The 27,477-nt window shown below is 35.1% G+C and overlaps 1 protein-coding gene across 8 annotated transcripts in view; it reads left to right on the forward strand.

Annotated features, from left to right (window-relative positions):
* The window catches only part of PPFIA2 (PTPRF interacting protein alpha 2), a 473,000-nt gene that overhangs the window by 426,191 nt on the left and 19,332 nt on the right, over positions 1-27,477 (forward strand). For 3 of the 8 annotated variants that reach the window (XM_065886832.1, XM_065886829.1, XM_065886826.1), the window contains 5 exons: positions 9,564-9,645; positions 13,932-14,132; positions 21,463-21,525; positions 22,775-22,804; positions 24,370-24,563. In XM_065886832.1, the coding sequence (XP_065742904.1) occupies positions 9,564-9,645; positions 13,932-14,132; positions 21,463-21,525; positions 22,775-22,804; positions 24,370-24,563 (570 nt within the window). The remainder of the gene's footprint in view (positions 1-9,563; positions 9,646-13,931; positions 14,133-21,462; positions 21,526-22,774; positions 22,805-24,369; positions 24,564-27,477) is intronic. The other 5 variants (XM_065886827.1, XM_065886831.1, XM_065886828.1 and 2 more) reach the window with 4 other exon arrangements.

Consider the following 27,477-nt stretch of genomic DNA (forward strand, 5'->3'; position numbering starts at 1 on the left):
AGTGTTCTTGCAAATGCAAGGTAAGCTGTGATTAGAATGCTATTCAACTATGCTGGCCAAATGCAAGTTGTAAGATCTTACTTTTTAAAAACAATCGATATTCTGACATTGGATTTTTAAAGCATTATTTTCGTGTTATCATGAATTATTGGCCTAATGATTTTAAGTTTCATGAGGAAATTGAAGTAATGAAAACAATGTCAAGAAATACAACTTCATTCCCCCATCCCTTTTTGAATGAAATATTGAAAAATAATAGATTCATAATGCATCAATATTTATGGACTTTAAGAAACTGATATAATTACCTTAATTAGAAAATTCAATTTCTTGTCTTGCACAAGCTCCTGGAATTTAAACATTTTAAGACCTCAAAATCATTCCCTTAGTACAGTTGCTAAAAGAAAGCTTAGGAGGTTAAATGTCAGGAGAAGATAGTACAAACATAGTAAAGACGTGGGAAGATTTGAAGTGGAAAGAATATTGAATTAGGAATCAGAAGACAAGACTTTAAGCCCCAACTTTCCCATGTGTTTGTTGAATACTTTTGAGTGACTGACTCATATTCTGTGTACTTTCTAATATTACTGTCAACTTCCCAATACTCGCAAGAGTATGAGAATATATGAATAATCTCAGAAGCATAGAAACTATAAACTTCAAATCTGAGTTAAAGAGGGCTCAAAATTAGATGAAGCACTAAAGCCATCTAGTCTAAATGGCATCCATATAAACCTGAAAAATTACCAATGTTCCTCCAGTAAGTCCCCAATTTACAGTCAGGAAGGGACTGGGAAGAACAAACCCCAGTGTCTTGCAAAAGTGAAATTGTTTACTGGAAAGTAATATAAGCCCCTCTAGTTTTTAATAACAGCATGAGTAACTGTATTGCTCCATCGCATTTGTGCGTGCATGTGTGTGTTTATACCTTTTCAGTGGTTTTGAAAGTGATTAAATTCAAAATAAAATGAGGAGTGAAATTATGTAAACCCCTACTCAAATTCACAAATAAATTAAATTTCTTTCCTGAGACTGTGCCCTCCATTTCAAGTAGCTTGCAGGGGAAAAAAAGGTTTCAACATGAATGAACTTTGGTTTTATGTAATTAAATAATTTCAAGCAACCTAGCATGTATTCTGAGAACCTAAATAAAACACTACTTAAATGTATAATGGACTTTTATATGCACTACATGTGAAAATGTGCCATAACATGATACACAAACACACACTTGCACTTACACACATACAAAATCGCAGCATGCGGTGCTTTCAAAATCAAGTCAACCTTGTTAATGTCAGATTTGAAACTCTTAATTTTATGGAGCTAACTGTGTTTACTTAGGTAATCAATGTCTGAAGCAGCTGATTGGGATTTGTAATATATTTCTGTTTAGGATAATTATGTTAATTAATATATACATTTTCAGCTTACAGAATTTAAAAAATTTGAAGTGGCACCATATTTCCTTCATATTTGCTGACCAGAATTTCAAGCAGTTTCTCAAATATGTAATTTTAATTTTCATGGAATTGATCAACAGATATAGATTTCTGAATGATGAGATTATAGCTCATTGGTTGAAATTTGAGGAGATCATGTTCTATTTACCCTCTTGACTGTTGAAGTTTACTGGAACAAGATACATTTTATAATTAATAATGGTGTGAAGTCTATGTAAATTTACTGTTATATTATGTAGGGAAGATTTATTCTCTGTGCTACACTTTTAAGAAGTAGATTCAATTGTCAAATTATTCTGACTTATATTTCATTCTTGGTTCTTATCGAGCCACATACTTATTTCTCCCGGTTGTATCAATAAGTAAGTACTTGTTGTGTGCCTCAGTAAGTAAATAAGCCCTAAAGATAAATTATTCAACCAGAGAATTACTTTGTATTACAATAATACAAAATTAACTGAACTGAAACAAATTCAGCTTTTCCATCCTGATTGTATAAATGGGGGTAACCTCCTTCCTCTGGCCAAGATTCAGAGCCTGTTTGTAGTAGGGAACAGCAAGAAAAGAAAAGTCATAGCTCTTTTTTTCTCTTATAGGGTTGAGGACTGAAATGTGTGATAGTGAGGGGGAAAAGACTCTCTATGTTAGCCAGGAAGTCACATAAATGTATGCCTAAATATGAATGTAAAAAAAGGAGAGAAATAAAGGTGGAAAACTATCATTGTCTTTAATTCTAACAAAGAGGTGGTTGTTACTCTCTTCCTTTTACGGTTATGAAAAGTTCAGAGAGGTTAATTAGCTAAAGGATAGTGTGGGGTGTTAAGAGGCTGACTGTGTGACCAGGTGGCTGGCACTCAGATTCTGGCTCTGCACTCACCAACTCTGTGCTCCAAGCGGCCTCTTTTCTTCAGTGTCCTCATCTGCAAATGTGTATCAATATGTATCTTATTGAATTGTTGTGAAGATTAAATGACTTACACACATAAAGCACTGAGGATAGTGCTTCACACGTAGTAAGTGATATATGCATGTCAGCTGTTATTATCTGAGATCTCAACCCTAATTTGCCTGCATATAGAAACTTTGGTCTTTCAAACCATGATATTATATCTTAGAAAGATATGAGGTGGTTCATATGAATAAGAGAGCACATTAGATAAAGTTCTATTATAGTACTCACTGTATTCAATTATAATACAACTTATTTAAATACAATTTTAAATGAGAAGTATAGTAAGTGCAATAACTAGAGTATATACAAGTTATAATATTTTTGTAGAAGAGAAAATTAATTCTCCCTGTGAAAGGTCTTGGCATCTTAACAGGAAGGATAAAGCATAAATTTTGTCAGAAAGATAAGTGTGAGTTTGTCACAATTATGATGCGAAGAAGGATGCTCTAGGCAGAAGAAAAAGGCATATACAAAGTCATAGAGGGTAAAACAGAATGAGGTATTTGGAAAATGGCAAGTATTTCAGTATTGCTTGAGCAGAAGAAGCTGGGACATAGCCAAGGGCCAGATTACCAAGGGTCTTTTTAGTTGAACTAAGATATTTGACCTATATTTTCAGTTGCCTGCTTAAAAACCTCAAGGGGGAGATTTTTAAGCAGGCAACTCTTACAAAAATATTTGTGTTTAGAAAGGTCTTTCTGGAAGTTGGAACAAGGATGAGAGTTAGGGAATACCAAAGGAGAGGCAGACTCTGGGCGTTCATTTCCATGCTCTACAAATGAGAATTTGAACAAAAGCTTTGGTAATAGTTGATCAATTTACAAAATGTCATATTTAATGTTAGAGAGGGCACTTTTATTTCTTCCTGCAGCCAATCTGTGTAACAGGTAAGCAAAATTCTTACTTCTTTTTAAGATGTAATAAGTAGTTGGATATTAACAAGGACATAGAATACTTAAAAGCTGCCCTTGGATCAAGGATCCTGGATGGTTGTCAACACTGAGAGTTCATGGATTACAAAATAGCAATCTTGCAAAAGATATTCTTGGCTAGATCCTGCAAAGAAAAATGCATGGTACAGTAGAAGAGCAAACTCTCATCTCCAGGACTTTAGTCTTGGGTGGGAGACGAGGCCCATGTATGTGCTGCTCATCAACAGTCTTTACGAGCAATGCTGACACTATGAGTTTCCAGATTTTGAAAGATAAAAAAGTCATTGTGGGATCTGGGATGATCAAAAATAAAAGGAAGTTTCATGATTTAGGCAAACAGTAAGATTTTGATAGTGGAGGAAGAAGAGAAAGACCATACCAACTCTGGAAAATGGTACTTGCAAAGATGGAATTATTCATATTATTTGCCAAAGTAGATTTTCAGTTCTAGTGAAAAATAAGGAAAGATGATTAGAAAGGAAAATCAAGACTAAACCGATTTCAGTCTTTGTAATCCAGGTTAAGGATTATGCTTTAGGCATTCGAGGAACCATTGAAGGGTTTTCAGAGGATAGTGCAATGATAAATAGCTCACGTATTGGCTGTTTCCTTTGTACAAGTCACTGTTGTCGTCATCACATTACATATATTTTCTTATTCAACTCTCATACCAACCCTCTGAGGTAGGTACTGTTATCAACTTCATTTTACAGATGAGGAAACTGAGGCACAAAAAGTTAAAGTGACTTGTCTTTGGATGCACAGCTAAGAAGGGAGGGCACCAGGAATCCAGCCCAAGCATTCCCACTTCAGAGCCCACTGTATTACCTACTTTGCCATGACAGCAGATTTTTTTCATGGCAGTGAATTGCAAGGGCAAGAAGCTTGGAGAGTGGGGCCAGTTAAAAGACAGAAAAAAGAATAATGGCAGTGAAAAGAGAAAGTGAAAGAAGATAAAATGCAAAGTATGAATGGGAAATTGACAGGCATTAAATGGAGGGTGACTGAAATGGCCAGTCTGAGTGACAAAGGAAATGGTACCCTATGGTATTTAGACAGTCATGTTGCAAATTGGCAGTCCCAAAATAGCATCCTAGGCTAAGTGGTCTGAGAATAAAGTCTCTTTTCACTGACAGCAATGAACCATCCATACTGGAAAAATATGGAAGAGGAGACTTTCCTGCCCCCATAGTTTATGAATTTTTGAGTAACTAATGAATTTCATTTCTCAGAGTTTTATCATCTTATTGAATTTGTTGATTTACAAGTTGTTCACCCAAACTGTAAGGGTACAAGAACAGGGACTTTGTATGCCCCCGGACTAGGTTTGGCAGTCAGTCACTAGATTTTTGTAGACCTACCATGTATCTGTTCTTTGTCCTCAAAACAAAAAATGAAACTGGCTAAAATCTCTGACTCAATAAAATGTTAAAGATATTCTAGGGAAAATTGTTTAGTACTAAGGGGCCTATAAAAATAAGTAGTAAATATTGCCCCCGGGTCCAGGGTAGGATGGCTTCTGAGAGGAAGTTATTTTTGTTGTGTCTTGAAAATCAAGATAAAGTGAGTGGGGAGACAAGACAGGAAGGTGTGTGGATATTGTTTAGTGTGAAGGAAACAGAGCTTAGAAATGTAAGCATACTCCACCTATGAGGTCAAAACTGGAATAATTGGAGAAAGACATAAAACCTGAAAACGAGGAGCCAGACATTTCTATTTGGATGGAATCATTTAAGCAAAATCATACTTGCTTAAATTAGTCTGGATTAGTATTTAGGAGCTACAAGCCTGGAAAATACCCTCGATTTCTTTACATTTTTAGACATTCTCAATCCTTTATTTAGAAATCCTTGGGTCTAGACATTACTAGGGTGCCCACACTTTGTTCCTGTCTTCAGATCAGGCACAGGTAAGTGCAGGCTGCCCTCTGCACGTTTCTGTATGAACTTGCCAATTACTCACACACCTGAGCATTCCCCAAGCACTGGGCCTTCTTAATGTGTCACATTCCATTTACAGTAACGCACTGACACCTTATCAAGAGAGTCTGAGGCCTTTGGAGGGAATCTAATGGTATTCTTTATTGCAGACAAGAACGTGTTCCCTGAAAATGCTCAGTGACTCAGAAGTTTTTCTGATTCAAAATGACCTTCCCTTACAATTAGTGCTTTTCTTTTTTTGTTTCCACACAGGAAATGACAATCCTGTACCTGAAACTTCCTCTAGAAGGAAGTGCTACTGAATCTGGTCTAAAACTTAAAACAAAAATGGATGCCCATAACTATAGTAATGTATAAGTGATTTGAGGGGAAAGGATGGTTAAATATTAGATTGTCTAAAAGGAAGGAAGGAAAGAGAGGAGGGAGGGAGGGAAGAAGGGAGGGAGAAAGGAAAGAAGGGAGGGAAGGAAAGAAGGGAGGGAAGAAAGAAGGAAAGAAGGGATGAAGGAAGGATGGAGGGAAAGAAGGAAGGAAGGAAGGGAGGCAAAAATGTTTCTTTAGGCCTGAATAGAAAGACAGTAATTTCAGATGCAGATGTGTACTGGAGCATGTGATCATGACATCGCTCTGGAAGAACTGTTACTGAACCTTTGAAAAGGTTGAATCTGGGGTACAGAGAGAATGCATACATTTCTACACATGCACTGGACGAACAGAGAACACCAGTATATACAAAATGCCTGTTTGGGCCAAATCAGCTTTATATTTAGTATTTCTAATATTTTTCTGACAGTGACTTCAAAATATCTAATGACAACAATGGCCCCATGAAATTAATGCTATACATGCCCTTAATAATGTTATGAAATCATCATGTATTAAACTCAGTGATTTCCAACAATTAGAGCATTACCCATATTGCTTTATTTTTCTAACAGTGCCTCTCTCTCAAGCCAATATGCCCAGATATATGTCTCTAATAAATTCTGTATAATGCAGACTTTTTTATAATAGAGAAGAATTAAATGTAATATTGCTTTGAGAATTTCAGTGCATTTCTTTACATAATAAAAACTGCCCTTGGGTTAAGGAAAAGCAGGTCTGGAGTTAACATCATGTAGCACACAGTCCTAGAGTAAAATCCAGCCATCCACTCCAATCTGGCCTGTTTCTCACAGTTTCAAGTGTGTCATTTCAAAGGCCTCTACTTGGGATTTAGCCCTGCCAGCTGAGGACCAAAGGGCAAAATCCACTGGACTTGAGCCCCCTTATTTCATTATCTTTGCAAACTCTTACTAAAGTTATTGTGCTATGAGAGTTTGTGATTTAAACACAATAAACAAAGCAAAGAAAAGGAAAACTTTTCCAAGGTTTACATCGTCCAGTGACTTCTCAAACAATTGTATGATAAATTTCTGTTCAAAAAGAGAATAGGATTATTTGAACACACTGGATTACCTCAACCAGATTCCTATCAGGCGTCGCAAACCAGATCAGACTCTTAGAATCGTGTGGAATGGGTGCTATGCTGACAAAGTGGCTAAAAAAATGGACTAAAAAGTACATTATGGGATGCAAGTTGCTGAAACAAGAAACAGCTAAATGTAAATACTGGCTGACATGTTCAACATTCACAACTATTTACAGAGCACCTCTTTGGTGCCTGACTTTGTTCTAGATGCTTCAAATACACTTCTGAACAGAATATGTATATGAAACATTGGTCCTCCTTGAGCTTATTTTCTTTCATGCGATGACAGATTGAGGAGTGAATGACACTGTATGTTAGAAGCTAAGTGCCATGAGAAAAAAATAAGGCAAGGAATGGGGATAAAGAATGTCTGTTTGCTGTTCTGGGAAGGAGGAGAAGAGATATTCAGAGGGAAGGAGACATTTGAATAAAGATTTAAAGTATGTGAGGGAGTAAGGCATGTGAAGATAGAGGGGACAAGCATTCAAATAGAGGGAGCAGCAGATGCAAAGGTCCTGAGGCAGAAAAAGGCCTGGGCTGTTTCCAGAGAGCAACAAGGAAACCAGTGTTGTGGAGTGAGATGGGAATTGAGTCAGAAAGATGAAGAGGGTAGGGTGGATCCTATCAGCTGCATGAGCTTTTATTCTCAGTGAGACAGGTAGTAACTGGAAAGTTATGAGCAGAGAAGTTACATTATCCAATTTAACTTTTAATAGGATCACTCCAGCTCGTGTGGTGTATTTTTTTATTAAGGAACTAGTCAGAATTAAAATGTTCTAGTTTTCAAAAATGGCGTATGTACAGTTCATGTAATTCACTTGTGAAAATGTTATGTGCTTCCTAGGTGTTGAGTGCATATTGACTTGCTTTTTTGCTAAATGTAGCAAAAACCAGTTGTAAATGTATACTTGTTTCTTCCCCTTTAATGCCACTCACCTGTCACATAACTGGAAGTATTTTTTTCCCTAATGGATATAATATTACAACTCTCAATAATGCTCTTGGCTCTGTGGAAGCCTACTCTAAATTTTCTTGCACGTATTCTGTGTTCAGTCCTGCCTCTGCCCACCCACCATTACTGCTCATCCAGATTGGAACATCATCTGTAACTCCTTCCCACCAGCCCTTTGAAGTCAGTTCAGTTGCTGTAAAGCCTTCACTGATCATTTCCATTGCTACTAACCCCTTCTCCAAAACTCTCACCCTCAGAATATGCCTCACTGAGTTTTGGCATCTAATTGTGCATTGTACTATGTTTTTAAACAATTTCATGTGTTTGCCTTTTCTACGTAACCAGGGATCTCCTGGAAAACTGGGTGCATGTCTGTATTTCCACAGGTCTCAGCTCACAATAGGTGCTCGATAAGTACCTGATGGTTGGTTGTTTAACCCTTCAACCCATTTCTGTCAATATATCTGTCACAGTGAGACTATGCTATTCAAATCTGGTATTCAATGAAGGAATGTCACTGAGAAGCCTGAGGGAATGGGTGAGGGTAGAGCAAGCCAGCTGAGGGAGTCCCTCTAGTTTCACCTTGGATTCATGGCACCAGTGTTGCTGTTCCATTTCCCAGGTGCTGAATAGCTTACACGTGCTTCTTTGCTATCCCATGAAATGAAAGAGCAGTTGATTTATGTGTCTCTTCATCTACTGTAACTAATTTTTGTTTTGCCTCCCTGTTTCTTTGTCACACTGCATTTTTTTGGTAGCATCCATCACAGACACGGAAAGCTTTTGTGTTAAAAGACATTTTTATCATATATTTTAACATATTATAGTCCACCACAATAAACAATTAATCAGTTGGTAGTAGGAAATAATTAAATGCTTCATTTTAGAGTTCCTAAGCATGAAAGACACACAGTCAACATAAAGCAATATGTGTAAAAATGTGTGTGTAGGATCAATGCATCTAAGGAATAGAGAATATATTTTCCAATCTAGTCCTGGCCAGGTGTATATCAATTTGAGTTTCAAAGAAAACAGAAACTTGCTATTTCAATCACGAGTGATTTGAAATTGGTTTTGTAGATGGATGTCAAGGGTCAGTAGTAGAAATAGTGATTAAAGATGCATTTGTCAAGGTTCTTTACAACTTTTTGTTACCAGAAACAACCATTTGTTTTCATTGAGATGTTTTGCTTTCATTAAAACCAGTAGTGATTATAAATGCAAATAAGTGTACTATTGAATTTTACACCTTACATTGCTTTGTAGTGATGGAAGTCAATTTACCTCGGAGTTCTCTTCAAATGAGAAGTAATTTTGTAGTCTATACGAAAAGCTAACTCCTAAGATAGCCACCTGGACCCAGAGAGCATACTAAAATCAAGCATATCACTTGAGTGGGGCTAAAATGACCAACTTGATCTTCTGCCTCTATAAACAGGCATTTATCTACTACTGAAATAATAAGGGAAACGGGCAAGACAGATGGAAGAAGCCTCATTTAGATCCTGTAGTGCATGCCAGAATACGCATATGTGGGCCAGTTTCTTGTTTAGGGAATATGATATTTGCTGATAATAAAATTCAGCTTCTTAGTCCATTAACATTTAATGTTTGAATTTTAGTGAATAAGTGTTGGGGAAAATTATTTTTAGATGTCAGTGTTTCATTTCTAATAAAATCAATGGATGATTTGCATGTATTATTCAAAGGAAGAAGGATTTCTGTTATTTCTGTGTTAACTCATAAAAAACTTATAAGGGATTATTGGGTTTTTAAAAAATATTGTCATTAAAAATAATCACTGCCGTCTTTTCCCATATTACCTGACTAATAATCTTTGCTGTATACTTCAGGCATGAACTTCTAGAAGAAGCTCGGAGAAAGGGATTACCTTTTGCGCAGTGGGATGGGCCCACTGTAGTCGCGTGGTTAGAGGTAAGAGAGTTAAACCAGAAGGCTCTTAATCCAATCACTGCTAACTTGATAGTATTTTTAGAGACAAGTAAAGACCGGTTCCTGACATCCTAGTTTTCCAATAGTCTTGAATAACTTATAAAGAGAATATTTGCTTTATCTAGGGACCCGTGGGCATTCTTGTGGTTTTACTCTGATGTTTTCTTGAGATTGTGGCAGAAGGAAGCAGGCTGTGAGATAAAAGAAAGTTTTGGTAAATTCTATCTTCTTCATATCTAGAGTAAATCAGGAAACGGTTTTTGAGTGATACTTCTGTTGTTGCAAGAAAACACCTGTCCCAGTACATCAGTCCAGAGCCCTTCCTCATCAGCAGGTTAACAGAGAAGAGGCATCTCCATATATTTAACACTTCTGTCTTATCCAAGATATTGCTGCCATTCCTTTGCTTGTAGTATAATTCCTGAACCTAGTTCTTTAAGACTAGGTGCCAGCTAGATTTAGACATTTGGAGTTATGCAGAAGAAGATGCATTCCCTTATTCCCTTCTGTGTCTAGACTGAATGTTTTAATGAAACAAAAACTGCATTCAGCATTTCCTGCATAACACAAGGGTCTGGAAAAGTGAGTTAATACTTGATCAGCTTGGAGGCAGCAGGAGCAGACCAGGACAGCGAACGAAATACATATTTGAGCACGAGTGGCCCCTTCATACCATTTATCAATAGTTTTCACTGCCCCTTCCATTCAGTTCTCTAGTGTGGGCTGTTGGTAGCTGCTAGGATATGCTGATGTCAAGGCAAAGAAGAATACAGTCAGCCCTCCCTATCTATGGGTTCCCCATTGTGGATTCAACCAAACACGTTCAATCCGAGACAGAATCCGAGGATGATGAGCCTGTGTATACCAAGGCCCAACAGTAAGGGACTTGAGCATCTGCGGATTTTGGTATGGGGTGTCCTGGAGCCAATTTCCTGAGGGTACCAAGGGACTGACTGTATGAACTTTTCTTGCTTGGCAGAGGCAATTAAAACCCATTGTTTAAAAAAAAAAAAAAAAAAAAAATTGTTTTAAAAGGTTCAGGATTATAAAATTGTCCACCTTCATTATCATATCACATCCAGAGCTAATGAATTAATCAATAAGGAACAATCAAAACTCACTTGAGTTTAAAAAATAATAATATACAGATAAATATAAAAACATGCTGCATTTTTTTTCCTGGGCTAAGTGAAAGAAGGCTGTGTCTTGCTTTATTTTATTCTTTTATATCAGTCAGGGAATTTTTAGCTTATTAGTGATCAGAGCTTCTTCTTCCAAATATTGCTTTCAACTTACTATATTTTAAAAGTCAATTATAAGACAAAATGCTTAAGAAAGCCCACCTCAAAACTGAGAGCAATTCTTTGTTCAGTTTCACTCCAGTAAAATGAGCTGCAGTTTGACAGAGAGTTAACTGCTGTTTTGGCAAGTGATGAACAAATCCTTTATATATTAAAAAAAAAAAAAACATTTACTGACATTAAGGGGCTAGGAAATGACAAGCAGTGAAGTTTGTGCTAATTAGAACTATCCTGAGCATGCAGAAATTGCCCATAATGTGCTCCGTAAAGTGACTTTATAAAATGACTTTATACAGTGACTTCACAACTATTTACAGAGCACCTCTTTGGCGCCTGACTTTGTTCTAGATGCTTCGAATGCACCTCTGAACAGAGTATGTATATGAAACATTGGTCCTCCTTGAGCTTATTTTCTTTCACGCGATGACAGATTGAGGAGTAAATGACACTGTATGTTAGAAGCTAAGTGCCATGGAAAAAAAATAAGGCAAGGAATGGGGATAAAGAATGTCTGCTTGCTGTTCTGGGAAGGAGGGGAAGAGACATTCAGAGGGAAGGAGACATTTGAGTAAAGATTTAAAGTATGTGAGGGAGTAAGGCATGTGAAGATAGAGGGGACAAGCATTCAAATAGAGGGAGCAGCAGATGCAAAGGTCCTGAGGCAGAAAAAGGCCTGGGCTGTTTCCAGGGAACAACAAGGAAACCAGTGTTGCATAATAAGTGAAATTATACAATGGAATAAACAAGATGAATGAGGTGGGTGGTCCAATGAATGAGAGCTCTTAACTTTCACCTCCTTTAGTATCTCCTTCAGTGCCCAGCCCACTAAGAGTGATGTGAACAAGTAAGTCTGATGCTTCACACACCATTTATCGACATCAAAAACTTTGTAAAAGTCTAATCAGGGCTGACCTTGGTAACCATGCATTGGCAAGCATTTGGGTAATGTTAACCAGTGTGGAAATCCAAATATCTTAGCATAGAGGAGATGAAAAGAGGTGACAATCTTCAGGGTCCAGTGAAGGTATATTTAGATGTTTAGTTATTTTGAACAACTTGAGTTTACAAACTATGAAGTCAATTCCCATCTTCTGTCATAGCTAATCATGTGTGTCAAGGCAAGGTCAATTCCTTTGCCTGACCTGTAGGAGATACTATATTCAGTCATGCACTGTACCTATATCCCCTCTCTCCTTCTCTTATCTCAGTCAGGCCACATTGACTGAAAGGTTTGACTTTTTGTGTTTCCTCTACAGAGGCAAGCAACCCTTTAATATGGCAGAATTTTTTAATTAAAAAAAATCAGTGTTACCTATTATCATGTAACAAATTATCCCAACACTTAGCATTTATTTTCCTCCTGGCTTCTGTAGGTCAGGAATCTGGACATGGTTTAGCTACCGCCTCTGTTCAAAGTCTCTCACAAGGCTGCAAGCAAGGTGTCAGCCAGGACAGCAGTCATCTCAAGGCTTGACTTGGGGAAATCCAATTCCAAGCTGACTCAGTTCCTTGCTAGCTGTTGGCCAGAGACATCTGTTCCTTTCCATGTGGGCATCTCAAAGGACAACTCACAGCCCTGCAGCTGGCTTTCCCCAGAGCGAGAGCTCGGAGAAGACAGAGGGGGAGAGGACTGGCAGGAATGAAGCCACAGTCTTTTCATAACCTAATCTGGAAAGTCAGATCCCATCACTTTTATCATAGTCTTTTCATTACAATAAGTCACCAGGTCCAGCCCAAACTCAGAGGAAGAGGACGATACAAGGGCAGGAATGTCAGGAAGTGAGATCATCGGGAGCCATGTTAGAAGCTGCGTAACACCAAGCCTTAGAAATAATAAAGCCGAATCCCTTCCATTTTACAAATGGGGAAAATAAGGCTGAGGTTTAGAGGACTTACTTGACTTGCCAATGACAAGGAAGGAATTAGAGCCCAAGCCTTCTGATTCTTGATCCAGAGCTCTTGGCATTGTATACTGCTGATTTATAGGTTTTCTTCTCTTACTCTCTCACTTTTTCTCACTCTCATCCTCTCTCCTTTTACTCAATCTGTTCATGTCAACAAATAAAATCAACAACAACAACAAAAAAATCAGTATTTTGGCTGTTTAAAACCAAGATTTAAACTGCTCATTTGCATGTGCCTGTTTCTTACTCATAGCTAATGATGGAGGAGGGGTGGGGAGGATTGGAAAGAATATTCCTTATTTAAGTGTATGTAATTCAGATGCTACAACACAGTGCGTTCACCCTGTGCTGCAGATAATATGCCAGGCGTTATGCTGTGCTCACTGCACTACCGATTCAATTGTCTTTCCAGAGCCTCACAGCAAAGCTGAAGAATCACAATCCCTAATTTCCAAAGCAATGTTCATTTTGTAACTCTCTTTAGCTAATGTTTTCCAGATGTTTATAATGTTAGCCTCTTCCATTAGCCTAGCATTTCATTCTCCAGAAAGTATTTTCATATTTAGCATCTAATTGAGTTCATACACCTATAGGTAGATAGATTGGAAATGTGGATTAGCGACATTAAAGCCTTTGATCAAAGGCACTCAGAATTCCAAAGGAGAGTTATAAACTGAAGTCGTTTATTAAACGAATGTTAATTGAGCCTTTACCAAACGCAGCTTGTAGCTGTTCTTGTCCTTAAACTCAAGAGGAGATTTGGTGAGGTGCAGCCATTATATGTATCCCTAATAATATAAATTAGTTGTTAAATTGCAGACCCTGAAGTCTACATTTCCAATCTTTGTTTCCATTACTGCCTAACTGGTTTTTTTGAATAAATTATTTAATGTCTTTGTGCATCTGTCTCTTCTGGGGAAAAAAATAATAGCATCTCTTTCATGGGGTGTGGTAATAAATGAGTTCATACAAGTAAGATACTTAAAATAATGTCTAGCGCATAGACATTGTTAATGGTTAACTATTATTATAACCTGGGTATGTATTTTTGCCTATCCAACAGCTCTGGTTGGGAATGCCTGCTTGGTATGTGGCAGCCTGCCGAGCCAATGTGAAGAGCGGTGCCATTATGTCTGCTTTATCAGACACTGAGATCCAGAGAGAAATTGGAATCAGCAATCCTCTGCATCGCTTAAAGCTCCGATTAGCAATCCAGGAGATGGTTTCCCTAACCAGTCCTTCAGCTCCTCCAACATCCAGAACTGTGAGTCCATTTGTGCTCCTTCCCTCTCCCAGTGCTGGGTGAATAGCAGCATCTCCAAGTCCACAGAGCAAAATTGTGGCAGCACACATTTCAATGTCAGCATGAATTATTCTGAGGAGATTTAGCTTGCTCTCCATTAACCTTGCTGCTACTTTTAATAGGTTTTCAACTGAGGAGCTGTGATTCCTATCAGACTTGAAACCTGCAACCAAGATAGACTTTTGAGCTAGCCTCTAGACTAAAGTTTAGATTTTTCTCCCAAGCAACAAGACCAAGAGTTTACTCTTTTTCACAATTTTTCTTTTTAATGTAATCCAGCATCTCAGGAGATGAGCAATAGGGCATTAGTACTTTTTGAAGATGTAATGCTAGACTCACTACTTCTTAAGCAGTTTTCATAATTATGAAAGTACCTTAGTATTTAATGTTTTATAAATACCAAGTGGATTATCTTCCTTCAAAACCTGTTTGCCTTTTATTTATAAATCCCTATTTCTCTCATAATTTCATCCCTATCTTAATATTAGGAAAGAACAAAATATCTAAAAAAGGCATGCCAGATGACAAATTCAAACACAGAGGAAAAACTCCCAAATAATATTCATTCTTTCTTTAGTCCTTTCCCAAATTATATCTTTTGCTGATAAAGGATATGATTTCTGTTGTTAAATGGATTTTTCATGCAAAATAGTAAAATATGGAAGAATGAGGTAAGTTTGAATAGTGGGCAAAAGATAGAAAAGTGATATTACTTTATTTCAGTTTTCAGGCACAAAGCTAACTTCAGTATAAATTTTTACACATGGTCTTAAACACAGACCATAAATTAGAGAAATTTGCTTCATTTTTTTTTTTTTTTTTGCGGTACGCGGGCCTCTCATTGTTGTGGCCTCTCCCGTTGCGGAGCACAGGCTCCGGACGCCCAGGCTCAGCGGCCATGGCTCGCGGGCCCAGCCGCTCCGCGGCATGTGGGATCTTCCCGGACCGGGGCACAAACCCATGTCCCCTGCATCGGCAGGCAGACTCTCAACCACTGCGCCACCAGGGAAGCCCCCCATTTTTATTACATATATTCTTGTATTCCTTCCCAGTGCACTAGATTCCAATGCTAGAAATACAAGGTCAAATCACCATTTGACCAATCACCATTTGACCAAGATCACCATTCTTCTCCAACTCATCCTTCATCTAATGATTCCTGAATGTTCTTACTCTAAAGAGTTTTCACTAAGCCCCAAAGTCTGGGTTTTCTTCCCTTCCTGAGTTACTACTCTGTATACTTATAAAAGCTATTTTATAATTTTCTCTTCTTGATTCATCCCACACTAGGCCAAGCAAGTATATTATCAGGTTTTCCATAGTCCCCAGGCCTTAACTCAGTGCCTGGCAAATTGTAAATAGTCAGTAAATATGCATCTTAAAATAATGATCGTACAAGTCACTCTACTCACCATTATAGAGGAGATGAGATATGTATGCCCTGATTACAGAGAGGGCAATCAAACTAAGAAAAGGAAGATATGTTCACCAGCAGGTTTAGTAGAAGATGACATAGTTTAATTCCTTAATGTGAGATAGAAGCAGAGTGCCGTGGAATTCAAAGGAAGGAGAAATCACTTCTCGTTGAATAAGGCTTCAAAGAGGAATTAACATTTGAAAGACAGGTAATATATTGTTAATTAATTATTAAAATTATTAATACTTTCACTATTAACTTTTTGATAGAGACCTTTTCATTCTATTTTCTTTCTCATTTTATAAAATTGAATTATTTTCACATAATATTTTATTTTGTACTTTTAAAGCTTAGTAATATAGCATGAATATTTCCCCCATTTTATTAAGTATGCAATTGTAATATTTTTAATTGCAGCATAGCTCCTTAATGGAAATGCTGTAATTTATTTAACCAAGTCCCTAATATTGGACATTTTGCTTACTTAACAATTTTCTTTGTATTTCTAATACCATAGTGGCTAAGCAAGTAGTTATATTATTGCATTAACTGAACTGTAGTCATTTCCATAGCAATATTTGTATACAGGGCATTTATATTCTTATTACTTTTGAACCTTAATTGTCAAATTGTATTGTATAGTCCTTTTTTCTTTGTCAATGTTAATGATTACATTGCTTAAATTTACATTTTAAAAATTACTAGTAAAGTTAAATTTTTTCATATGCTTATTTATTTTAGCATTTAAATAAATTACCTATTCATAACCTTTTTCATTTTTCTATAGGATTATAGGAATATTCATTTTTTTACTAATGTGTAAAAGCTCTTTATTCACAGAAGACATATGCCCTTTGCTAAATATTGATGCAAGTTTCATAAGAGATAAGTTGTCTCTATTTGCTTTAAAAATAATCTACTGAGTGCTTTTTATTTCTTTTATTTCATCTACATGGAAGTATTTACTTGTTTCTAATATAGTTCAAATATGATTTGCTTTGCAAAAAAACTACATGTGAATTTCTAGGAATTAATCCACTGCATAAAGTGAAGCTGAAAACATTTTAAAGTCATCACCTAAAATTATATACTAGGAATCATACTTAGAAAATTCAAAAGGAGTTGGTTTGGTTTTTTGTTTGTTCGTTTTTTTTAAGAAATGTTATCATGTCTTCTAGAACACGGCACATAGTTCTGATCCTACAAGATTTTCCGTGTGTTTAGGTTTGGGTTTGGTTTCTAAGAAAGATGTATCTTGTTCATTCATTCAAGTTCTAAGAGGAAAAAACAAGATACTTAGATTTTTTCTTTTTAAACTGAACAGAACTCTCCCTCCTTTTCTGTCTAGACGAAATGGGCTAACATTAGAAAATTCTAATGTTTACATTTATTATTATTATATTATTTACATTTATTATATCTTTGGGCCAGCCCTAATCTTCCAGCTTTCTGTTTCCTCTTCCTAAGCTACAGTTACTGTAGAAGGCCTCTTACAAAATAGAATAGAGATGGAGATATCTATCAGATAATTGAAATATTTGGTTAAAGAGGTGTGTCATAAAGAATAGATAAATACTTTAAATATTTTATCTTAAGTAAAAATATGTAAATGTTCAGGCATTTGCAAATTTAGATAAAACCCTAGGACTTTTCTTTGAGTATAATTCCAATGCCTGGAGTTTCACATTATGTTTATTTGATAACTTCATCCATTAAACATCTTCAATTTTTAAAATTTGAGTTTCTTTTTAAAGTGATAACTTGAAGATACTTGAAAAGCTATGTGAGTGCAGAATCCTCCCGGAAATTTACAAATTCTTCCCCAGACTTTGCTGAAGCTGTATCTCACTGACAATGTGTTTTAAGATTTACCTTTATCTGGTCTTTCCAAATAATTCAACTTAGTGTTCATACATGAGCCAAGTTTATTTAATTTTGGCTGTATGTAATATTTATTTAAATTGAGTAATTTTTTAAAAAGTGCAGTGGAAGTAGACAGGTTTGGGAACAAATATAAGCGATCTTTAGTAAACATAGAATTCAGCAAATTTGAGCAGACATGTAAGGCATAAGATAGGCTTCAGCACAATGTACGGGGAAAATAGCATTTATTAAACTAAAGATTTACTTGGGTAGAGATTGTTTAATGAAAATTCTAGTGAAATTGTAGTAACAGCCAACATCAGTGGAATACTTACTAAGTGTCAGTCCCTGTTCTAAGTGTTCTACATGCAATAACTCATTTGAGCCTCAGGACAATGCTATGAGATAGGTACTTTTTTGACATCTATTTTACAAATGGGAAAAACTGATGAACAGAGAGGTTAAATGACTTGTCTAAGGTCACACCCCAGGTTGTTTTGCCCCATAGTCTATGCTCCTAACAAGTGTACTCTCCTGCTTCTTGAACTCTACCAGTTTTCCTTCTTCTTTGCAACATTCTTCCAGTCTACTTTGGTTCCACTTTTCATTATTACTAACCTCCTAAGCCTCAACCTTTAATGTAAATAAGGTGAAATATAATTGTGTAAAACTAGTCTTATTATAATGAGAAATATTTCTCTTCTTATGGTGAGAAATATCAATTCAGATAAAGGAAAAATGTGGATCTAGGCCATTTTGAAAGTGAAAAGTAAATTTCAAATTAATTTACTTTGTAATTCAATTATAAAACAAAAAATTCTTCAAAATGACTTATGTAGTAACAGAAGTTACTTCTAGCTAGATAAAGTTTAGGATTATTCTGAGGTCTGGCTGCTTTACTTATTTTGTATTTCTGACAGCAAGAGAATTATTTTCCTCCAATTAATTTTCATGAGTTATCCCTTAAACTCATTTTAATATTAAATTTTATATCATAATTCTGTTCTAAATGATTTAATTAGTTAAGTGCTTTAATTCTCAACATCCTTTAGGAATTTTCCTACTAGATCTCATTTGATAATACTATCTGAATACTCTACTCCATCTGGACTAAGGTGAGGCCAGCAAGGCACCTCAAATAAAACTGAATGAGGCACTCACTGTCACTACCGGCCTTGCACTTGCATGATCCTGAAAGTGAATGCTTCTTTAAATGTAGCCCCCTTGACACCTCACCTACCTCATCCTAGTCCCAGCCCTGTATCAGAATATATTACATCATAATTTTAAATTATTTGTATTTTTTCTAGTATGAGTATGCAGTTTTAGTCTACTTAATGGATGTAGATTCTAAAATTTAGAGAGGTTTAGGAAATGTCCCGGGTAGTTACTGAGAAGTGGCATTGCTAGAACTCAAGCCTCTTGATTATAATTTGGTAAATTTCCAGATAGTTAAAATTTTAGAAATCATTTACTAGACTCAAATGGTATTCGCCACAAAAAAAAAAAAAAAAAAGAAGAAGAAGAAGAAAAAAAGTCTACTGGTTTGCATTCTCCAGCTCAGATACTGGGGGTTGCAGCGTGGACTGATGTAAATGATTTTCAGCGGCTCTCAGAAAACCACAACCAAATTATATGATACTTGTCCTTTATGCTTTTCCAAGCTAATTTTTGCATTGTCTTTATCCTTGGACCCAAGGCACCAGAGTCCTTTGGTTGCTCAAAGCGTCCCACTCTAGCTATTCTCTAGGATGTGCTCTTTGCTGAAACACTCATGCTCTAAAGCACCCTTTTATGACTTACCCTGTTGAAAGTTCTATCCTTTAAACTGGTAGTAAAAAGAAATAAATCTGAATAATTGACTTACTACACATGGGTTTGCTTATAAAATAAACTTGTTAAAACCTCAACTAATGCCTAACTGATTGGGTTGTTTAGAAGTCATTTTATGGATTACTTTACAAGACTCTAGAGCAGGCAGTGCTTCTCAGAAGTAAAACTGCAGAGCATAAGTGAACAGCTAACTTACAACTTCAGAAAGTTTCACAACCATATTTTAGAAAATTGCCCTGGGTATATACTCATTTTGCATGTAAAGATACAGATAAAGCCATAGCTTGCAGAGTCCTACTCACCCCAGAATATGGTGATAGACTGGCAAATATAGACTTTAACCTGTGAAAGAGATTATACATGTATGTATTCTAGTATGAAATAATACTGGTCAAGTTTCTTATAGAAGGAGGGAGATCTTCATTGTTTGGATTCACAATCAAGGTCGAATCCTTAGAAATCATTGTAAAACAATCTGGCTTAAATGAATTTCCTCTCAGGTAACCATCACTGAAGCTCACGTTAAACAGTATAGCCACTCAGGCAAAACACTGTTGTCACTGGGTGTAAAGGGAATGTGACAGATGATTGTAAAATTATTTTTAGCATAGTACACGGCTCAAAAATTCAGTAAAAGCAATTTCTGCCAAATGATTTAATGATTCATATATTCATACACAACTTTCTCTTTATAATGAGCACCATTCCTGGAACCTAGGGATAGAAGGGAGGGGCATTTAATGACATGGATGGCTGCTGTATTCTCAGTATATTTTACAGATGTGCACGGTTTTATCTTTTAGGAAAAAATTCATATATGCTCAAAATTCCAAAATGGTAGGAGAATGAGAATTCTTTACATATATATGATGCTTAGCCTTTGAGATTTTATGCCCATATGATTTATTATAATTATAAATATTGAATACTCAACTCTGTTCTGTTACACAACTATATATATGAGTAACTCTCTTATACATGAGATTTATCTTATGTCAAATTATATTCATCAATTTAGTTTATATGTAGTTATTTTTAAAATTATATTAAATTACATTATTTATAATAGAAAATAAGTCAACATGGTACTATGTGTTGGTAGAAAAGGCAAAAGAGAATTATGGTGATGACTTATGTCGGGGTATCAACTTTGCTACTTCCAATTCTTTGAAACTAGACCCCTTCCAAAACAAGTAACAAGCAATACATAAGATTAAATTCCACTCTAACTATAGAATTGATGTGCTTGGACAACATTGAAATGTTCATAAATATTTCCCAGTAAAACGGTGGAATTTAATGGGAGGTGGTTCCCAGTGATCTGTATGTTACTAAGTGGACTTTGGTCTAGAAATTGTATGTATTAATACTTCAGTGTATAAAACAAACATCATGGGTTGTTTTATTTAGAAGGCAAATGAGACTCCATAATAGAGTAGTGCCTGCTAGAGGGAAAATTTCCTTTTACATCTAAAATAGTGAAGGATACTGCTAAAAAACTAGGAAACCAAGGTTTTGTGACTTCTGACAATATTTAGTGGAAAAATACCTATTATTAACTCCAAAATAGTATTTCTCTTCTTTTTTCTCTATAAGAATATAGGAAAACAACATATTTACTGAACTGTAAAAGGAAGCGGTCATTTGGGAAAAGCTGATACTGGTTTCCAAACAGTTTATGATAGCGCTTTCAGCTTTGTATTTACAACCAGTTTTCTCTTTCCAAGGACTTTGAAGAATTAAAACTTTGTGAACAAAATATAGGTAATAACACAACAAAATACATGTGCCTTTGTTTACTGAAGAAAAAAATAAAAATATTCTTCTACAGATCAAATTTATTCAGTTCTCCATGATTACAAAAAGTGGATCCAATAGCCGCATACCACTGAAATGCAAATTTTGATTAAGCCTTTTTCCTGATTAATAATTACAGAAGTATCATTTTAAGTCTATCACGTGTGAGCTTCACAGCATGCCTCTTTCTATTTAATCTTTTGAAGTAGAAGAAAAAGACAGCTATGAGAAACTAGCAATTCTGTCTCTTGTGCATGCTATAGAAGCAAAAGCATGGTCGTGTTACTGTGGTACCATTAACTTACAGTGGTGCTGCGTTTCTTCTTTACCACTGCTTCCCTCCCATGGATCCCACTGCTTCCCTCTGGGCCTCCTCACTAGCCTTCAGGCAACGTTTGGGTGACCCATGAAGAAATGGAAAATCTTGCAGCTCCAGCAAAAACGGTTAGTCTTTACAGCTTTGTTGAACATGAAGAAAGTTATTTTGCTGCTATTTGGATGGAAAAGCTATTTTGTTTGTGTAGATCAGAATAATGGGGTATGTTTACATAGTAATATGCAATGATAACTAACATTTTTCATTGTGGTTTTATTTCACTGACCCTAGACATTTTTAAATGAAGCCATACTAGATTGGCATAATGTGGTTAATATAAGAGTTTGTAACGTGCAAACAATAATCAAGAATTTAATGACACTTATTTATACATTTTGCAACATTGGAAAGTTTTGATAACAAATATCACTTAAAATTGAACATATTCACAGGTAATGCATGTTACCAAACCCAATTAAATTTGTAATAGAATGTGTAGATTGAATACTCATTTTAAATATAATTATTTAGTTTCTTGTACTTTACCATCTCAAATACAGAGCTTCCTCCTCCCACCCGCATGCAAAGTGTTCATTTAGTATTAAAAGCACAGACTTAAAAAATTCATCGTGACTCATTGTAATTGTCAGCTTTTAAAAATATATTACATATAATCATTTCTCATTTAAAGTAACAAAGTTGGGCATGCCATGCATTTTATTATGAGCAACTTATTTTTAATTTAATGTCCTTTTAATTTTATTCCTGTTTGAAAAATTGATTATCTAGTTTCTGATGAATAAAAATGCCAATGTTGTGTGCTAATTACATTTTAAGTTTGTTGTGCTTGGTCTTTTCTTGTTTAGCTTTGTTTGTTGTTGATTCTTGCTGAAACCCATTTGATTACCACAAAGTTTTGTTAGAAGGATGCAGTTACTTTGTCCACTCCATTAATTTACTTTATATAAGGTTTATCCATCATATGTATGTATACACATTTGTGTATTGTATATTTGTATGTATATAATCAGAAATTTTTGTCATAACTTACTACATTTGTAAAATCCCACACTTTTAAGAATTAAAAAAGGTTTGGAATGACCAGATCAAATGTATCATGAAAATTCCATATGTTGTATGTGCGTGCATTTAATTAGAATAAATTAGAAACTGTGTAGGTGCCTTTGTAGTTGCCGTTGAACTGCTCTATTGATTACTGTGGATCTGAATAAGGATCTGTGTACTTATTTGTCTGTGTCTTAATTAACATTTTTAATAACAAAGCAATTTTTCTTCTACTAGAAAAAATTTACTGTATTAATTTGAGATTAATTTATCTTTATCTGCTTTATTAATCATTTCCTGCTGCTAACACAGAAAGAATCTGAGGAAGGAAGCTGGGCCCAGGTAGGAAATTCATGTACTTTAAAACAATATCATTTAGTAGGCTATAAGGATATAAAGTAAGAAAATTGTATGTCATAATATTATAAGTCTTCACTTAGCTTAAGATTAGGCTAATCATGTATTTGACTTTATTATGTTGAATACTATAAGGTCTTTTAAAATCACCATATTTTGCAAAGAAGATGATCATCATTTTATACCTGGCCTCTTTTGAAAGGAAAATTTCATTTCTCCTTTAAAAGAATGAACTATAACTTAAATTTCTTGGAAATCACCCCGAATATATTTAATCAGGAATCATTTATGTTGGTTGTAAGCGGGGAGGGGAGATTTCAAAAAACGTATTTGGAATCACCTATTCTTTAAAGTATAATGGAAAGTGTGTGAGAAATGGAGTTGGAGGGACACGTGTTAGCCTTGCGACTACACGTCAGAAGTCACTCCCATTTATTGAGATGGCATATGAGCTAAGCATCTGTACTTTGAACAAACATATATGCTTGCAAGGAAGCTGTTCCTTTTTCAACATTTCTGCATGTTTATTACTAAAAGAATTAATATGTGTTATAGGTAATGTGATTCAAACTTTGACTGTAAGAAAAATTTTTGTAGTTATTACTAGGACCTACATTTAAACATTGAGTAAATTAGGGTTACATTAGGTTTTTATTTTAGTGAGAATTTCATTTTTTAAGAACACACAAAATAAAGGGAACACCTAGATTTTCATTAGAAATACATGTTATAATTGTGAGTTTGTTGTTTGATAAGGAACTAAATAGAAGACATTGTCAAATTAATAGAGATTAATAGTTTTTTTTAAAATTGCTTTAGAGATGATGGTTGATTTTGGTTTTCATTTTGGCTTTTAAGAACAGTCGTAAGATCAGTTCATACTGTTATATTAAAGAATTAGATTGTCTTAGAGTTTGATCATGCTCTGCTTCTTTAAGTACAGAGTCTGTATTGATTGATATCTATGAAAGACTGATTGCATCAATTTTTATAGAATACTGGCTGCATGCCTCACTAGGTAACAATGGCCACATAAAGCTTCAGCATTCTATCTCTCTAGCCTTGTGGCTCCTTTCTCTATTCATTTACTGAGGTTTCTATTTTGACATCAAGATTTGCCATTACACACCATGGCAATGGTAATAGTAGCATTGAAGAGAAGGAAATGGTGGCGTATTGGCTAACAGATAAAAATAAAATAAGTTGAATTAAATAAATCTATCAATACAAAGAAAGGATCTTTAAGCTCAGCATTTGTATTATATCATTCATTTTAGCTTTTGAATTAAAATGCATATTTGTATAAAATGTAATTCCTTTTGAGCAAACAAAGTGAACCTTATCATTCTCTTTAGGCAAGGACCTTGATACATGTACCCAGAGTTCCACTTTGTACCAAAATAAATCAAATATTTAGGGGCTAAATATTATTTCTGCTTTGTTTCAATATATCATAGGAATTAAATATCAATTATAATGATAGCCCATACCCTCCAATTACCGTCTCATTTTATTGGCTAAGAAACTTGACTGCTATAAAACAATTCTAGTGTCCGGTTTTTCTACAGACCCTGGCATATGGAGATATGAACCACGAGTGGATTGGAAACGAATGGCTTCCCAGCCTGGGGTTACCTCAATACAGAAGTTATTTTATGGAATGCTTGGTAGATGCAAGAATGTTAGATCACCTAACAAAAAAAGATCTCCGTGTCCATTTAAAAATGGTGGATAGTTTCCATCGGTACGTTTTTTCCAAAAAGTAATTAAAGTGAAAAATAAATAACTGTGTATATTACTAGAACATAAAGATATTTAAGAAATATAGAATATGTGCTCTTTGAAACATCTGTGTACATCTACTTGGCAAAGTATCTTTATGCAACAAATTGCGGGGACTATCTAATGTAGACCTGGGTGCATATTACATGCCCAAAGTTTATGGAACTGAAGAGTACAAAATTCTCATACAGCATAGATCTTTTTTTCCCCTGTATCTGTAGGAAATTTCATGTTTGTGATTTGTAGCTATATATGTTTTAATATTAGAAAATTATTTATTAAGAATAAAATCATCAGTCTCAACTATATATGGAGTTATAAATTATATAACTTAGGGATATACTAGAAAAAAATTTGAGAAGGAATTCTCTTCTGAAGAAAATTTTTGTTTATGTGTAAACCTTTTAGTGCTTTTGCTTATTTGTACATTAATTTTCAGGAAAAAAAATACTGAATGGGTTATGAGACATTGGTAAGAGCACAGATAAATGAAAGGCAAATGAAAATTAGTTTTTCAAGTTGCTTATCATCTAGGGAGTAAAAAAATGGTTGTTATAATACCATGTCATAAATGTTATGTTGTAGCCTGATCTCTTTGTAGGTTATCTGCAGAATTGTCAGTTGTATTATGATTATTTTATATACAGTTTATTATAGTAAATTAATAAATATAAATCTAGACAATTTGGGAAACTGTGTTCACATCCTGTCCAACATTTAATTAGTGACGGAAATTAAAATGGTATAAAAATCATATATGTTAATGACTAAAGTTAGGATAAAGAGATAATAATTGAGATTCTTCAGTCAAATTTATCAAAATGTTTTGAATCTTAACACAGTTGTTTACACTGTTGGATTAAATTTAGTAGAGATAAATATAGCATCGTTTTTAAAAACCATTAAAATGCTGGATGGGGAATTCATGATTTAAAAGCAGTTCAAGTGAAAAAGATATGTGATTTATAGTTGACACAAAAATCTCAGTTCTGGTTAATGGCTTGACAGGGCATATTTAGACTGTGTTTATTGGCAGGCACAATAAAAGTCCTATCATGTGGTGAGATAACAATAAGAAGCTGTATTAATTTATGGACATTAAATTGTTTTTGATAAAGTGGTAAAAATCTGGGGGAAAGGAAGGAATTAAAGAAATTTAGCTTGGATAAGGGAAGACTTCAGATAAGTTTTCTTATGTTTTAATACTATGTGATAGAGTAATATTTGCTGTCTTGAACATGTGCTTTTCTAGTACAAATAGGTATAGATAATAGGGTGAGTGATTTATGTTCAACAGAAAATACAACTTTGTATCACTCTCAATTGCTCTATAGTACACACATTGTGAGGTAGTGAGTTCCCTGTCACTGAACATTTAGGGCCTCAAATTTTGTGTGGTTGCAATAGACTTTTAAATATTAGAATTTTTGATGACACACTTGTGCCTGTTTTCTCTTCTTCACTGGATCAACTTTTAATTGCTTTATTATTATAGTAGAAATGATTCATTTCTACTATAAGATCAAGTTTTCTTTTTTAAAAAATAAAAATTACTCAAATGACAGGGTTCTTGTTTGTTCTGGGAAATACACAAGCTTCATCTTTATGCTATGCTTAGCTCTGACTTAAAGCAAGTAATACTTTACTGCATATGGCATCCCATTGTCTTTACAGCCCAGTTTTCCATCTGACAAGACATTGTTGTAACAACATATATCCTTTTTATAGAACAATTTTACGTTACATACAAAAACTGGGCAGACGTTAGGCAAGCCCCAGTGGTTTAACCTCAAGCTGGCTAATGTCTATGATGGTTTTTACATCAGTATTATCTGGTATTCCACTGAATTAGTTTGCTTGGGCTAGCATGACAAAATAACATAGATAGGTGGCTTAAACAACAGAAATTTTTTTTCTCAAAGTTCTGGAATCTAGAAAACAAAGATCAAGGTGTCAGCATTATTGGTTTCTTCTCCTTGGCTTGCAGATAGCTGCCTTCTCACTGTGTCCTCACATCATCTTTCCTGTGTGTGTGTACTTCCTGGGTTTCTCTGTGTGTCCAAATTTCCTCTTATAAGGACACCAGTCATACTGGATTAAGGCATACCCTGATGCTGATTTTAACTTAATTACCTCTTTTAAGACCCAGTCTCCCATCACAGTCACATTCTGAAGTATTGGGCGTTAGGGCTTCGTTGTAAGAATTTGGGGAGACACAGTTTATCCCATAACAGCAATTAATGCAGATTTCTTTCCATTTTCCTCTGATTCTTAAATATTTGAACTCAGCATTGTTCTTATTAAAATGCAGGGCTTAGAAATGAATCCAGCACTTAAGAGTAGCCTGGCCAATGTGTATGTCTAAATTTGTCTATAATTCTAAACATTTAAGAAATCACTAATATTCAGTGCTCTTTGTTCTTGAGGCCTAGAGATTCTTTTTACCTATTATACTCTTCCACATCCTTTATATATAATATCAGTAAGTCTTCTTTCTTCTCTCTGAACATCTCTGGTTTCTAGATTTTCTTTTCATGCTTTTCTTTGTCCTTAGTGGGACCTTTATTTTGATAGCATTTCTTCTTCAACTAATTTCCCTGTCCCCTAGAATTATCTATCTTCCCCAACTCTTGTGTTACTTCCAGATTATTCTCTCTTAAACCAAAACCTTTTATTGTCATTTTTATCCTCCTGTGAAAATTGTCCAATAATTTTTATCACCCTGATGTGTTCTACACTTACTCTGAACGCAAACTTTCCTTAATGTAACCCCATTCTCCATATAAAATCTTATTCCTCCTAACTTCCTGGCATAGATCTTCACTGTGGACAGAGGATCTATCACCACACATTTAACATTTCATCAGCCATCCTAT

Source organism: Phocoena phocoena, chromosome 11 (assembly GCF_963924675.1).
Source record: "Phocoena phocoena chromosome 11, mPhoPho1.1, whole genome shotgun sequence".
NCBI classification, from domain to species: Eukaryota; Metazoa; Chordata; class Mammalia; order Artiodactyla; family Phocoenidae; genus Phocoena; species Phocoena phocoena.